General features: G+C 42.4%; 1 protein-coding gene across 12 annotated transcripts in view; it reads right to left on the bottom strand.

Annotated features, from left to right (window-relative positions):
* PTPRT (protein tyrosine phosphatase receptor type T) overlaps positions 1-16489 on the bottom strand; it is a 1056651-nt gene that overhangs the window by 117635 nt on the left and 922527 nt on the right. For all 12 annotated transcript variants that reach the window (XM_045082202.1, XM_045082207.1, XM_045082203.1 and 9 more), the window contains one exon: positions 13702-13850. In XM_045082202.1, the coding sequence (XP_044938137.1) occupies positions 13702-13850 (149 nt within the window). The remainder of the gene's footprint in view (positions 1-13701; positions 13851-16489) is intronic.

The following is a 16489-nucleotide window of genomic DNA, read 5'->3' as shown; positions in this document are numbered from 1 at the left end:
TTTTTGTATCAGTTCTTTGCCACACACCATGCTATGTGCTAGGGATACAATTATATGCAAAACATTAATGGTCCTCCTGTCTTGGAAGCTGGCATCTGTCAGAAGGGTTGGACCTTAAACAAACACATTCAGAAGATGAAGTCAGTGGTGAGAAGAAAGGGGAACAAAATTCTATGAAGCACCGAATAAAAGAATCCAATCTGGTCTGGGGAGAAAAAGGTTAGGAATGGAAGAAATCTGTGAGCTGAGATCTAAAGGAGTCAGTTAGGAAGAGGATGGGTCTAGTGAGATGAGGAGTTTGGAAAACATTTCTATTAAGTGCTTGAGAGTAAATAATTTAGGCTTTGTGGGCTAGATGGTCTCTGTATCCATCATTAAGGTCTACTGATAAAGCACAAAGGCAGCTATATATAGACAGTTTGTAAACAAATAAGCATAGAAGTGTGCCAATAAAGCTTTATTTACCAAAAGAGAGAGCGGGCTGCATGTGGCCTATGGGCTATAGTTTGTGTCCCCTGCATGGGACAGAGCAATCGCATGGACAAAGGCCCTGGGGTAGAAGGAGTATAGAAGAGGTGAAGCACTGAGAGAAGAAGGTAATATGACTGGAGCTCATAGAGAAGGAGGCAGTAATATGTGACAGCTTGGGAGAGGTGGACGAAGCAAGACCTGTATGTAAGGTAAGGATGAGAACTTTGGTTTGTAGCTTAAGAATAATCAGAAGCTGTAGAATTGTTTTAACTCAGAGAAGGATGAGGCAGCATGTGCCAATTTGCATCTGCTCAGTTGTTGAGAAGAACATGGACTAGAGAACGACAGATGAATATGATGATTATTTAGGGGCTGTGGATCTTATTGAGGTAAGAGATGGTGGTAACTGGGACAAACATGGGAGAGAGTGGGTGTGGATGGGTTCTAGCTATATGGAAGGCTTAGAATAATCAAAACATGGTGTAGAACTGGTTGTTGAGGGTAAGGGAAAGGAACTCATCAAGATGAGTCTGTACTGTTTCTCTGCTGAATGTATCCTTAATGTTACATTGAATGCATCTCCACTTGCTTTGGTGCTAAGGAACTTATTTTCATTTCCAGCCTCCACATAATTAGGAAGTCCACTGGCATGGTTGGTGAGGTGAAAAGTAAATCACTTAAAGAGAGATGAAGCACATGGCTAATGGGCAGGGTGGCTTCCCTTCACCAGACCCCACTCTCCTTGCAGCTTCCCACGACTATCTCTACCAGAAGAATCATGCCCGATCACTGCGGATTGCCATCCCTGTGGGCTTTTTAAGGGAAGAACTGCCTTTTTCTTGTTAATGTCACCAACACTTTGTATTCTGGTTGGGGGATCTCCTCACTTGAAATCTGTACACTCTAGAGGTAGGTATGGGTGAGATATATATTTGATGTAGTGTGGGTAGTTCTCTCAGTTGAGTCAGGAATATCTCACTAAAAGTCAGCCTGAATAACTAAACCGCATGACACCGTCCTCCAGAAATACGTAGGGCACCATAAAGAGAATAGTGAGGATGGTAATAATGATGGGGACAGACAGATTTTGCCTGTCCTTGGCCCTGATCTTTTCTTCCACTTCCTCAAATGCTCCCTTCTTTTTTTTTTAATGTAATTCTTTATTATGTTATATTAGTCATCATACAGTACATCATTAGTTTTTGATGTAGCGTTCCATGATTCATTGTTTGCATTTAACCCCTAGTGCTCTATGCAATACATGCCCTCCTTAATACCCATCACTGGGGCTTACCCATCCCCTCACCAATCCCCCCGCAAAGCCCTCAGTTTGATTGCCAGAGTCCATAGTCTCGCATGGTTCATCTCCCTCTCTGGTTTTCCCCCCTTCATTTTTCCCTTCCTTCTCTTAATGTCCTCCATGCTATTCCTTATGTTCCCCATATAAGTGAAACCATATGATAATTGTCTCTCTCTGTCTGACTTATTTCACTTAGCATAATGCTACTTCTTAAAGATGTTCCCTTTCCAAACCTCTACTTCTTGTTTATACCTCATACCTACTGCCCATATCTTTGGCAAAAATTTTAGGTGGGCTCCTTGAACTGTGTGATGGATCCAACCCTACAACTACTCCTTCATCGACTTTCCAAGATATGTAGATCCACTCCCAACCCACTAACATATATCAGACCTCAGGTTCTTTCAATTTCTAATTTGAATCAGAAAATTCTACTTTGAATATTGAGATTCTATCATAATCCAGCCTAAGAAGAGAGCCATGAGGTCACCTAATCCATTAACTTCTTCACACATGCTGAGATCCATCTCAGAGTCCAGGTAGATGACCAGAACTTTCTGCATTTGTATCCCATTCACACAGTCCCCTTTATAGTCCCGTGTTTTGCCCCTCAGTTGTGACTGCTTTTCTATGGGTACTCCTAATATAGGAGTCCCGGTTCAACATTCTGACTCTTCTTCCACTAACTTGCTAAAATGACCCAAGGCAATGTGTTTCATCTCAATGGGCCTCAGTTTCCTTATTCATGGCAAAGTGTTCAATCACCTTGTGTATACAATGCAGCAAATATTTATATCTCTAGGCTGCACTCCTAGATGTAGCGTTCCATGATTCATTGTTTGCATTTAACACCTAGTGCTCTATGCAATACATGCCCTCCTTAATACCCTGGGCTCCAGGCCCACAGATTCAGCCTCCAATGTGACATCTCTTCAGTGACTCAACAGCACCTCCAACCTAACCCTTCTAGATGTAAACTCCCCCTCTTCTGCTCCAAATCTGGCCTCTTCCTGTGCTCATGATCTCATTTAATGTCATCACCACCCACGTAGGCTGAGTATGAGCAGAAAAGAGAAGATTTTGGACTAAGCTCTGGGGTACTTCAATGGTTAGAAGATGGAAAAAAGAGGAGGAATGGATAACAAAGAAGGAGGAGAAATGGCCGGGGAGGAAGGAGAAATACCAGAAAAAGAAAAGTAAAGCAAAGAAAATGTTTCAATAAAGATGGGGTGCTGACAGGTCAATCATGGAAACCCAGATTCAAATCCAGACTCGACCTCTTGGTAGCTAGGTGCCCTCAAGCAAGTTAGTTTAATTCTTGGAGCCTCAGTTTCCCTAAAGTACCTCATAGAGTTGTTAAGAATATGAAATGAAGCATGTAAAGGGCTTTGTTCAGTAAGTACACATAAAATGTTAGCTAGGAGAATTATTATTTATGCTTTCAACTCATCAAGGCTGTAGCACTGAGCTGAGGGAAAACAAAACAAAAAAACCTGGTCTGAAAGCTTGGTTTATTCTGCTACCTAGCAACTATATATTTACATTTTCAACTTCACTTCTTTATCCCTGAGTACTTTAACAAGCACTTTCTAAGTGCCCTGTTGTAATTCAGGACTACCTAAGAGATATAGAGAACAATCTCTTTTCTTCTCAAGATGTAGTGGACTAGCATAAATTGCCAAAAGCAACATTAGGTTTGTAGATTTACTGAGGTTTCTTTGAGAAGGAACAGCTGGGCTAGCTCATGATGAAATTAAAGGTCTAGAGCTGAGGAAATGTTGTTCCTACTTATCTACAATGGAAAGCTGAATCGATACAAATGAAAGAGAATATTAGGCCAGGTTTCAACAACATCCAGAGGCTCCTAACACTGGGATCACTCTAATTCCCAACTAGGTTGCCCCTCCTGTAAAGTGAATTGAAGTAGGCTACAAATTGAAGACTCTTCTCAGTAGGTTCCAGCCATATCTCTGGCCATATGCTCTCAACACAAAATACCCTGTATTCTAAGCCCCCTTTTCCGAGCCCACCACGATCTCTTTCCAAGCCTTTGTCCCTTCCACCAGGCACAATCTTTCTCTTCCACCTCTCTCAAGTTAAAATCCATTCTCTCACATCATATTGTCTAAGGCAGAATCAATCACTTATTGAGCCTATGATGAGTGTTCCTAGGGCACTAAGTACATCTTTTCTCTATCACTTATCATATTTATTGAAATTAATCCACTTACAAGTCTCCTCTTGGAGGACAATAATATCCTTGAAGGCAGAGACCATGCCTTATTTATCTCTACAACCCCTACAGCACTTGGCATACAGTTGGTATTCAATGAATATTTAAAGGAACACCTCAGTTCCCATAACCAGGAGATGAAAAGCATAATTCAATTTGAGAAGATTCTGTTTGTGCAGAAATTGGATTGGGGGTCTACAGAAAATGTCTACAGAAGACAAACCATTACTGACCATATTTCATTCATCCAAAGGAAGCAACTCCCACTTCTAGCCCAGGTTCTTTTGTTGGTGACTCAATAAGTGACCTTAAGGGAACTCTCTGGGACTCAATTCTTCATCTTTAAGATGGGAAGCTTGGATCAGATGGTGTCTAAGCTAATTTTAGTTCGGATGGTCTATTATGTCCCTTTTTGAGTCTATGTCCTTCTCTGAAACTTGTGTTAGTTTAAGTCAGTGTTTGTGATAGACAGTTTGTCTACTTTTTCAAGGCCACTTAAATTTCCATTTCGCACTTCCAGGGAATAAATAATTCCATTCAACTCTGGGTTGCCAGGAATTAAATAAGTGTGTCCTTTAATCTGTCAGCCAAGTAGATGATTACAAAATATTCAATAATCCCTGTAAAATATTCAATAAAACTGGAGGTGGCAAGCTTGTAACATTCAATTCCTCTGCTAGATTCAATTTAATCTTGGAGCAACCAGAAAATATAATTGTCCTTGCAAACAGAATTTCGTGCATTTTTTTTTTTTTTCTCTTCATGATGTTCTGTTGAGCTCTTGGTTTCACTGTGTGACTCATGATTGCTTTTCCTTGTAAATTTCCACTGCTTCCATTCTCTTAGGTTGTTTGCTATTCTGAAAAAATGAGAGAAAGCTCCAGAGATTGTTGAGAAAGAATGCCTACAAATGGGGCACAGCTATAAATGGGTTTTAGCAACCTTAAGGCCCAGTACCTCCAAGTGGTAATGCCTTCTTGGTGCCTCCACCCTGGGATATGGGGAGCTTGTCTGTCTCCCCCAGTGTGCTGTAACTCTCCTATTATCAGAGACAACTTGGCACATAAAGAACAAGGCCCTTGGAGTCTGACAGTCCCAGGCTTTACCTGGAGCCAGTGACTCAAATTCGAGGGTGGATCGGCATCATCTGTAAGGCTTGTTAAAAATAGTGATGACTGGGCCCCACCTGCAGAGCTTTGGGTTCAGTAGGTGTGGGTGGGGCCCACATGATGCTGATGCTTCTTATTTGGGGACCACACTCTGAGAACCACACAATGACTCAGTACTCAGTATCTGGGGTCTTCAGTTTCTTTCTCTATAAAATAGGATGAGTAACACCTGTGGTTTAGTGGCAGGGTCTTGGCTGTAGGCACATCAGATCCTGGTTTCAGTTCCAGCTCTGCTGTATCAAGCTATGAGCCTTAGTCAAGTTCCTGTTGTTTAAACCTCAGTTTCCTCACTTGTAAATCATCAGGGACAACCACAACACTTATTTAATCTTCCCAACAAGATAATGCCTATAAAACACTCAGTTGGAAATAGGCATATAATTAATGTTCAATAGAGGGTAGCTCGTATTAATCATCATCATCATCATCTAATAATTAGTCCATTAGTCCTCCAGACTGGGAGGATTAAGTGGACTTACTGGTTAACACAACAAGAAATAAAAAATACCTCAGTAGGCTGGGATAACAGGGTCAAATCTAATGAGAAAAGATAGCACAAAGGAAAGTCCTTTGTCTGGGCCCCCAAGATCATCTTTACTTGGGCTGAATGAAGTAGCCTTAGTTGGAAGCCATGAGCTCTGCATTAGGCAGATATGTGACGAACATCTGGAGGTTCACTCAAATGTGAGCAGTATATTCTGAACTCAGATTTGGAATCCAGAGTGAGGGTAATGGCAGGTCTCTAAACTTCCAATGACTAGACCTAATGCAGAGAATCACAGTCATCTTGGAGACCATGCACTCCATGGACATGGGCCAGATGGAGACAGAGGTGCCAATCGAGATTTTGAGCAGACCAGAAAATAGAAATGTATCCTAAATGAGACTGATGGCTGATGTGGGCTGCTCATCCCGAGGGAAGGAGATTCAGGGCATGCACACGGCCACAGTCCGACAGCATGTGGTGGGAAGTGGGTACTACAGGAAGAGAAAGACTGACTTCACTACCTTATGTGAGATCAGAGAGCAGACAAGGGCCAGCATATGGTGGCTGACCGATATGTCCTTGGGTGCAAAAACAGGAATAAATGGATGGAAGTTACATACAGCAGACTGCAGCTTAAAAGGAGAGAGAATTCACTACCAGAGGAATTGGAACCAGATGGGGCTCAGAGCTAGAAGATCTTCACTTGAGTTCCAGCTCCATCATTGGTTCTCTGATTCATACATTCAAACAAATACTCAGTATCAGATAGGGTATCAGATAGGCCAGAGAGTTTGGGTAGTTGTCAGGGTACACACTGATTGGCAGCCATGGACAGCCTAGGAGTCCATGCTTAGGACTTTAGCCTTTCCCTCAGAGGCTACAAGGACCCACTGAAGGGATTTAAGCAAAAGGGATTTAAGCAAAAGGGAAGGTCAGGTTGAAGTACTACAAAGTTGGGACAGCAGAAATGTATTTAACTTTATTGAATTTAGGATTCCTTATGACACCAGGATAGAAATTCCTACCTGGTTGCGATGCTTTGAGAAGTAGAGATAATGCAGCATCTAGCAAAATGACTGTCCCAGTAGGTGACAAACAGAGAGAAGATATCATTAGCAATCTTTAATATCACACATAATCAAGGGCATAGCATCCCAAGAGAGGGTCACAGTCAGACCAGTTTTCCCAGAGACCCATTTCTCCAGCTGCCTCAATATCCTCCTGACAGGGGGAAGGACTCTTCCTAAGGAGTTAAAGGCAACTTCAGCCATTACCCTTTTAAAGTCATGATCTGTATTCCCTATTTGAATCATTTTAGTTACATAACATGTCCCTAAAATAATCAGGTTAAAATTCTGCCTGGCACTTCCTTCTGCCCGCCCCATCTCTGCCAAGCCATTCTGCAGGGTATCAAGCTTGGACATTCCCTGATGTACTCACAAGGACATCCTTTTAGGAGGTCTGTGGGCTGAAGGTCCCAGAGTACCATCAGATTTCAGGATCACCCGTCTTCATCAGCAGCAAATATCTCTGAGGCCACGGTAAGCTCTGAGGCTACCGGGTATATTTTTGGTTACACGGGAGGTACAAAGTCAGGGGAAGAGTCCTGTGGCTCTTTTTGTAGGCTGTCATGCAGCCATTGTTGGGCTCTGCAAAAATCTTTGGTGTTGGAGCACCTGTTCCCCTCCTGAGCTGCGAGCTCTCTGTGCCTGGGGCCATCCCTTACTCTTCTATGTATCTGGCTAGAGCTTGGTCCAGGATCAGAAATGCCTGAGGTTGGGGACATCTGGTCTACAGTCCCACCTCCTGGAAAGCTCCCAGTGGGATGATTCCTACAGATCCTGCCTGTTAGAGCACCCACCCCACCTCCAACCCCACCCCAGGCAGTTGCCTTCCTGTGGGCTCTTCAATGGACAGAGGAACCAAGAGGAGGCGCTGTCCTCCCAGCCGGCAGGGCAATTCTCCTTAAATGTTAGAGGGAAGACAAAGACAGTCTGTAGTCCAGACCTCACTATGGATTCATCATGTGCCTTGAAGAAGATTTTTCAATATCTCACAGCACCAGTTTCAACTGTAACATGGGTTTGATAATACACCACCGTAGAGGGCTCCGTGAGCTGGCTGGTCATGGGGAGAAGAGTGGCGCTCCCCCTTTCTCCTAGCTGTCAGCGGCTACCATTCCTAGTCCAGGACAAAGTGCACTGGTTTTGCAGTCAGATAACCCTGTTTGGCTTCTAATCCCATCCCCACTCTTTGTGGGTGCGATGTTGGACTTATTTATTTCAGCTCTCTGAAACTCAGTTCCCTCATTAATGAAGTGGGAATATTATGTAATTTATAGGCTTCCTACGAGACTTAAGACTGGGATGTATACAATGCATATGGTCTAGTATATACTGGGCACCAATGAAAGTTACCTTCCTTTAGGTTTTTGCTACTAAAAAGCTCAGAACCAAATTGGAATGTGAAAGTTACCAGCCTGCATATTTAGATCACTTGTTAATATAATGCAATTACATTTTAATCCAACTTGATCTTGCTCTTGTCTTCATTTATGTGTTCCTGATCTTGATTATTTATTTCTCTTATTACTGTTTTACTGTAGGCACTTTTGCTGGCTATGTTCCCAAATTTTCTGCAGAGCTAGATGGATAGAATCAAACTGATGTCAGGAGAAATGGATCCTTAACATAACTCTGCAAATGCCGATGTGATTGGGGCATGGAGTCTCTCTGAACCTCAGTTTCCCTGTCTGTAGAATGGGGTTAATAAGAATAACCTACAAACTATCTTATGATGCATGAATAAAGATTTTTGTCTCCAGCATTTTGCAAAAGGACCTTTGAAAATTATGAAAAACTTGGCAAAAACACTTCTTATATACAAGACACTACTTTATGCATGCCTCAGAAGGCAAACTGTATGTTTTGCTTGTAAGGGGCAAGGGTTTAATGATTTCCTTGGAACAGGTGACATCTAAGGAAGGACGAGGTGAAAATGACTGCATGAAGCCGCCATATTCCTATTCCAGATCCCTGGCATTAGACATCTTGAGGCCAGCACCCTGTGGCTCCAAGGAGGCTCTCCAGCCAGGCTCTTGTCTTTGTTTTTTTGTTTTGTTTTGTTTTTATTTTTGTTTTTTCCATACTTTATTTTATTATTATTATTTTTTTATAAACATATAATATATTTTTATCCCCAGGGGTACAAGTCTGTGAATCGCCAGGTTCTTGTCTTTGTTTTAACCTGTTCTTGGAGGCCTGAGTGACACATATACCAGACCACCATCTTCTGTAAAGCCCCCCAGGCCCCAATAAAGATAAGACTCCCTGCTTTCCTTTCTGAATCTCTCAGACGCTCTGTACCTTCACTGTCTCTGTTTTCACCTCCTGCTGATTTGTGCTTGATTTCTAGCCTGTGCACAGCTAGGGACCTTCGTGACTGGTCCTGCAGAACCCCCTCTGGGTCCTCGGACCTGGCCCGCCAGCATCACTATCATAGAAATTCAACAGGGATTTGTTTTGAAGCACTTTGATTTGAACTGAAATGAACACGGACAAGATGACACTAGGAACAAAAGAGATAAAAAAGAAGATGTAAGCACAGATATAAAAAGATAGCATCAGAAGAAAGACCTGGAAAATTATCCCAGCGAGCGAAAGATTTCAGGAAAAAAAAAAAAACAACAACAATCAGGTATACAGGGCGATAAGATCAAAATGAGATTACTTAATAAAACCCAGCATTTCTTCAAACCGAAGACAATCCACATTGTTTGTCCTTGAAATGTGGCGTGCCCTTTCTCAAGACTGCTGCAGCCCTCTGAAGCCAGGCCCAGCGCTGACAGCGCCCTGTCACCCTTGCAGCCCGGAGGTCATTTTTCTCTTACAAAATCCAGAGGCTTGCCTGAATGGCTGCTGCACAACTTAGCAGTCATTTGGAATAGAAAGCCCCAGAACATCAACGTATGTAGGGAGAAGGGGAGTTTAAATTAAGCAAGAGTCCACCTGTTCAATAATGAAATAATTGCTCAGGGCACATTCTTCTGTAATCTTTTCTGATGTGACATGTATTCTCGGGCTCTGCCTTTCTCAGTGCATCCTCAACATTTGCAAATCATCTCAGGGCCTCCTAAAGCCGATGCAGAAGCCAGGCAGTCACTTCCCTAATGCCGCGAAAATAGATTCAATTTTACATACATCAGGGTGGTTTCAGAAGCAATTTCTACATCTCTAGTGTAAGCATTACTTACATTTTTCCCCCTCAAATCTCATCCCAGTGGTTCCACAGGGCATTTTAAAAGGTACCTGATGCATTCCAGGGCATTAAAAAGAATCCCCAGAGCGTGTTTGTGGCTATAGCCTGAGGACACCAGATGCATAGATAGAGTCCTGAAATATTCAGGGATGCAAACAAATGCAAAATTGAGTATAATGCCAGTTCAATTTTTTTCCCTGTCTTTCTAAAAGCAATATCATTAAAATGTATATACATGTATATCTGTCTATATATGTCTTTGCCTATGTACATATGGATATGTCTCTGTTTGTATGTATAAATCACACATGCATATCAGTCATTTGGAAATATTCTCTCTCTTTACTCTGAAGATGTCTAATTAGATTCTCTTGGACAGCTTTCCTCTTCCTCTCTGGCTGGCCAATCTACCTGAGTCGTGGGTGCTTTCTTGTAAGTTTTAGCCCAAGGGGAAAACAGTGGTGATGTTTCCCCTTGAAATCCAAGAAACTGGCATTACCCAGGTTTTCCCTTGAGATGAGAAAGCTCAAGATCAAATACCTATAATTTTGAGGGTATGTAGCTATGACTATAATATTTTTGGATTTCAGTCTTCCCAGGGCATTTCTACAAATGGAAAAAAGATGTGCACAAGAATCTGGCCTATCCAGGAAAGGTTTTGGGTGAATGGGTATCACTTGGCCAGGATGTTCTATCAGCTAGACTCACCGTAGAACTTCCTGGCCCCTGGGCCCAAAGCAGGAGAATCGGTGAGAGATTAAATCAGGCAGAGACTCTCAGGAAGCTCTGGACTTAAGGAAAAGCCCATTTCTCTGTCAACACCCTGTCTGCTTCTCCTGGCCATCTATGCCACTCTGCCCTTTCCTCAGTCCTGAGGGAAAGTATGAATCCCGGTGATTCATCTGTGTTGAGAAAAGAAAACGCACTGGATTTGTGGGGAGGGAGACTACAAACTTGCTCTGCTCTCTGAGGAAAACGGACGTTAAATATTTGCTCATGAAATAATCAGTATGCGATGTTAAATTTTGTCTTTAAAGTCATCACGCAATCTTAAGAAGTGCGCAGACTCAGCATGGCCAACGACGGGCAACGGGACAGCATCTGTCTCCTGAAACAGCACAAAAGGAGGGTAGACGATGCCACTAAGGTCGCATTTTTGCTGACACATTAACCTGAATATGATCACGATGCACAAAATCAGATTAATCTGGATTGTGCCACATCCTATGGGACCATTGGCCTAGACTTTTAAAAGATGTCAGGACCCTGGAAGAAAAATTAAAGGCGGGAGGGCCATTCCAGGTGGAAGGTGATAGAGAGACACGATGACCAAGTATAATGTGAGCCCCTTGACGGGACCCTGGACTGAAACAACAGCCACAGCCACAGCAACCAACGCTTGGGGGCCCCTGAGGAAATTCAACTGTAGACCTGTGTATCAGATACTGAAATAAGGTTACATTTCTTGTGTGAGATAATTTTATAGTGGTTATGTTGAAGAGCTCTCCTAGTTCTTAGGAAGTACTTGCTGAATTCTCTGGAGATACAGTGTCATGATGTCTACAAGCTACTTCTAAATGGCTTAGAAAATCACATTTTATATATATATATATGTATATATATATATATATATATACACACATGCTCACTAATTACTCACACACGCTCTCTCCATGTGTGTTTGTGTGTGTGTATATCTCTATATCTCTCTACATATAATAGATATTATATAAAATATATATGTATGTATACATACACATATATATGTATATATGTATATACATAGACATGCTCACTAATTACTCATACATGCTCTCTCCATGTGTGTTTGTGTGTGTGTATATCTCTATATCTCTCTACATATAATAGATATTATATAAAATATATATGTATGTATACATACACATATATATGCATATATGTATACACATATGTGTATATGTATATATGTATACACATATGTGTATGTGTATACATATATACATATACACATATGTGTATACATATATACATATATACACATATGTGTATACATATATACATGTATACATATGTATATACACATATACATATATATACATATATATATACAAAATCACATTTTATATATATATAGACATGCTCACTAATTACTCACACACGATCTCTCCATATGTGTATACATATATATACATATGTATACATATATATACATATGTGTATACATATATACATATATGCATATATATGTGTATGTATACATACATATATATTTTATATAATATCTATTATATGTAGAGAGATATAGAGATATACACACACACAAACACACATGGAGAGAGCGTGTGTGAGTAATTAGTGAGTCTAGGGACAAGGTATACGAGTATTCATTTTACTATTTTTTCAACCTTTTTATAGGTTTAAAACTAATTTCTTTCCTCAGGCAGCATGTCAATATTTGAAAACGGCTATCGCTCCCCTCAGAGTTCAGGGTTCTTAACCAGTGTGCCTGCAGGAACTGTCTAAATGACTTTTACAAAATCCACATCCCACTTTACCCGTCATCTTCCTCCCCCTCTTCCCTCAGGAGATTTCGATTGAGTGGGTCAGGTGCACAGCCTACATATTTCTTTGAAAACTTTCTCAGATGGGTTCTGTGTTGGACCTGACGTTAGCAATCATGGGTCTGCATTAGCCTCAGAACCTGGATCCATCGGGAATTAGCTAAGACCCTCCGAAAAGGTCAGCCAATTGCATGGACCTTTGGATGCCTTAATCTACAAAATGGGGCCAATCATACAAAGTATCTTACAGGGTGTGGAGAGGACAAAGATGGTCAATAAATATTTCTTTCTTTTTTTTCCTTCATTTTCTCACGATCCCTCACCATGCCCAAATTGACCCTGTCTATGTCACTTTTACAAATTATGTTTTCTTCCATTCGTCACTGACGCAGTGTGTGGAGGACATTTGTCTATGCTCATATTTTTTAGAGTTTCTGAATTTCCCTAATCTGGAGCAGAGGCTGTGGGATCAAGCATTTCTAATAAAACTAGGAAAAAGACTAGCTTAATGAAAAATGAGTTAGCTCATTTTTAGCTCTCTTGAGTCTGACCACCAAGGTAGCTTTGAATGTTGCCAGTTCTGAGGTTCTCCTCTGGACTAGGGTTTGCCCTAAAATCTTAGCCACTTCTATTGGCTTGGGATCCTGTATCCACTCTGCATGAGGGCTCAGGGGCTCTTGACTGAACACTACTTGGAACACTGGCTCTGCGTTGGACCCGGCCAGGCTTGGGAGGTCTGGCTTGCAGGTCTGGATGTGTTACTCATCAGCTATGGGACACTGGAGAACTTGCTTCTCTGAGCCTCTGTTTCCTAAGCACTTAAAATACAAACCATTATAATCCATGATGCACCTACCTTACATAGTTTATATGAAACACTGTTTTGAAAACTGTATTCAATTCAGTATGGTATGTTTTTCTCGTTATGGGCGTAACCATGTCCTCTTTTTTAGGGAAAAAAAAAAGAAACCCCAAAACTGTTAATAGTTTTGTTAACAAGCAGTTAAGATGGTCTGCTCCCATTTCCATCTGCTTTGGGGGACAGTCTTAAATCCTTCTTTTCCCTCGAGATGGGCTGCTTCAAGTCTCTGCCAAGGAGAACCTTCATCCTTGGAACATCCCAGGAAAGCATCCTGAGCCCATGCCCTATAGCATCTAACCACTGTGAGGGGTCCGTAGCAGAGGTACCAGGGTCAAGCTGGACCATGGGCATTCCCTTACACTTAATTGGCTCAACTTACTGAATCCATTAACATCCTGAGAGCTAGAGGAGAAGCCTTCATCGTTGCGGCTGGTGCTGAGCTTGGTGGTGGGTTTGTCGGCTGAGGCCACAGGTCCCATCTCCCTCTGGGCTCCACTCTGTGTCTCCTTCTGCTTCTTGGCCAGCTTCCTTTGGGACATGTGCAAGGGGAAAAAATCACAGTTAGATGGTTTCAGTTGTATTAAAGGATTGGAAAGACCAGATTTCTCTTCTTTCCCACTCATCATCCTCAACTCCTGAACCTGTTTCATTCTCCAGAAACAGTCATGGTGGGTCCTCCAATGCCAAGGTGGAATAAGCCTAAGACCTCCTGAAATCATTAATGGCTTTCCTTTACTCAGAAATATGAGACTTAACCTGGCTCATTTCCAACAACAGGTATGTTCTTTACTTGAACTTAAAATGGGAAATCAATGAGACTTGGGTGATGCTTCCCTTGCTCTCCTTCCAAAGCGGGGGAAGAGATCAGATGGATCTTTCTGCTCCTAGGGCTCTGAATGAGATTCACAATGGAGAACTAAGAGACTAAGATTACAAAATAACACACCAACCAATGGTAGACTGAAGTAGGGTCTGCTGGTTGGTGAAGGGTAAGGCTGGGGGTGGGGGTAGTCAGCCTTGTAGATCAAAGGAGAAAACTGAAAGGTGAACTGGATGACTAACTATTCCCATAGGAATAAAAGATCCTCAGAACCAGGTGGTGTTCATAATAATACTAGCTTAAAGCAGTGGTTCCCAAACTCGGGTATAAATTAGAATCATTTCAAGAGCTGATAAAAGGACACAGACGCCCTAACTCATAAAGGCAGGGTAGAGGTGAGGTCAGTGTGTGGTCACCTAGTTCCCTAGATCACTCTGACATCATCCACTGAGGTTAGAATCATTGGCTTTGTCCAGGAAGGCCTGGGTTCATATCCCATCTCACCATCACCATCTCGCCATCCCATGACCCTAGCAAATTCTTTAACCTCTTCAAATTCTGAACTCATCCTCTATGTACAGGGGGAAACAACTGGGCCAGCGCCCCAGGGTCATGATGATTAAATGAGAGCAAGTGTGAAACACATCGAGCACAGTTCCAGGCACACAGAGAACATTCAACACGTGGCAACTGCTCTTCTTGCTTTTATGGCATCCCTACTGGTCCAACCTCATTCCGGGAGACCCACTGTGAAATCCCTAGATATCAAGTGGTAGAGATTTTGACACCTTCTGTAGCAGCTGATGGGTTAAAAAGCTCTTCATATGGATTTCAAATCTAACTCCCTTTAATGTTAACTGATTGTACTGAGATCTTTAGAAATACAAGAACATGGCTAATACCTCTTGCATGTAGCAATTCTTCAAATATTTCTAAAAAACCAACAAGGTTCCTCTGAGATTTCCCCACATTTCTGATTCTAAATATAGTTATTTAGAATATAATGTGATGTGGAAGGTGATGGGCACATTAAATATCTTTGGGGTAAATTCTCCCAGGTCTGCTGCCCCATTTTGCACAGGTCTTGGCTTCAATTTCAAACTTGGTCACTCCTACCTCAGCACAAAAACAACAGGTCTCTCAGAGAAATCAAATTCAGCACCATATAAAAAATAACTTTCCAAAATGGAGCCTGTCTGGTCACAAAATAGGCTGTTCAAGAAGTAATGATCTCCCTATCAGAGGAGGTATGATACAAAACAATAATCCCAGACATAGAAGTATTTTTTAATTAAATATTTTATTTATTTGACAGAGAGAGACACAGAAAGGGAGGGAAACCAAGCAGGGGGAGTGGGAGAGGGAGAAGAAGGCTTCTCACTGAGGAGGGAGCCCGATGTGGGGCTCGATCCCAGAACCCTGGGATCATGACCTGAGCTGAAGGCAGATGCTTAATGACTGAGCCATCCAGGGACCCCTAGACCTAGAAGTATTTTAGGGTAGTTCATCTAGGATCAGTTCTGCTTTGATAGTATGATAGTAACCCCTTCGCATGGTCCATCAACGTAGACACGGTCTTCACAGAAAAATAACAGATGGCACACTCAAGAGGGGATAACTTGGGGACAGTTTATGTGTAAAAGGACTACTGCTGAAAGTAAGAAGGGTAAAGGAGAATGCAAGGTCCATTGTAATGACAGGTCAGCTGTTGGCCACCATGTGGGACAAGCAGAGGAAGCAGTGACCAGAACTCCCAAGGAGAGAGTTGTGAAGACAAGAGAAAACCACCTGCCCAGAAGAAGCAACTCTCTCTCAAGGGATCCAGCCGACCCCCCCCCCAGGGAGGGAACTAGGGGCATAAACACCCTGACTACATCCTCCTCTCTCACCCTGACCCCCAAACAGTGGCTCTCATTAGCTAAACCCAGCTGGAAGCCGGGGGCATGGAGTCCATGTCGATCTGGCATTGAAAGCACAGAGCACAGTGGCGAGGCAGGAAGAGTGAATCTGGATCCAGGAAATCCCCACCAACAAGAGAATTTTATCTTCCCAATTTGGGCCCCAAGCTGTAGACAAATGCAGCCTAAAATGGAATTCTTCCCTTCTTTCCTTCCTACCTTTCCTTCCCCCCCCCCCCACTCTCTTTCTGTCTCCCATTGGCCCGCGGAAAAGAATGGCCCTCAGGGAAAGGAATGCATCATTTGGTTAGGATGCTTTAGCTATAGGCATTGCGTTCCAGCTCAGACAGAAACAAGAAGGAGCAAAGCATTAGACCAGTTGGGCCTTTTCTCACCATCTCCAGGCCATCAGACTGGGGGCAGGGGGAGCACCAGCGAAAGAGAAATGA

This window comes from Mustela putorius, unplaced genomic scaffold (genome assembly GCF_011764305.1).
Source record: "Mustela putorius furo isolate JIRA1106 unplaced genomic scaffold, ASM1176430v1.1 tig00000592_pilon_pilon_pilon, whole genome shotgun sequence".
NCBI classification, from domain to species: domain Eukaryota; kingdom Metazoa; phylum Chordata; class Mammalia; order Carnivora; family Mustelidae; genus Mustela; species Mustela putorius.
This window is presented reverse-complemented; position numbering and strand designations above follow the sequence as displayed.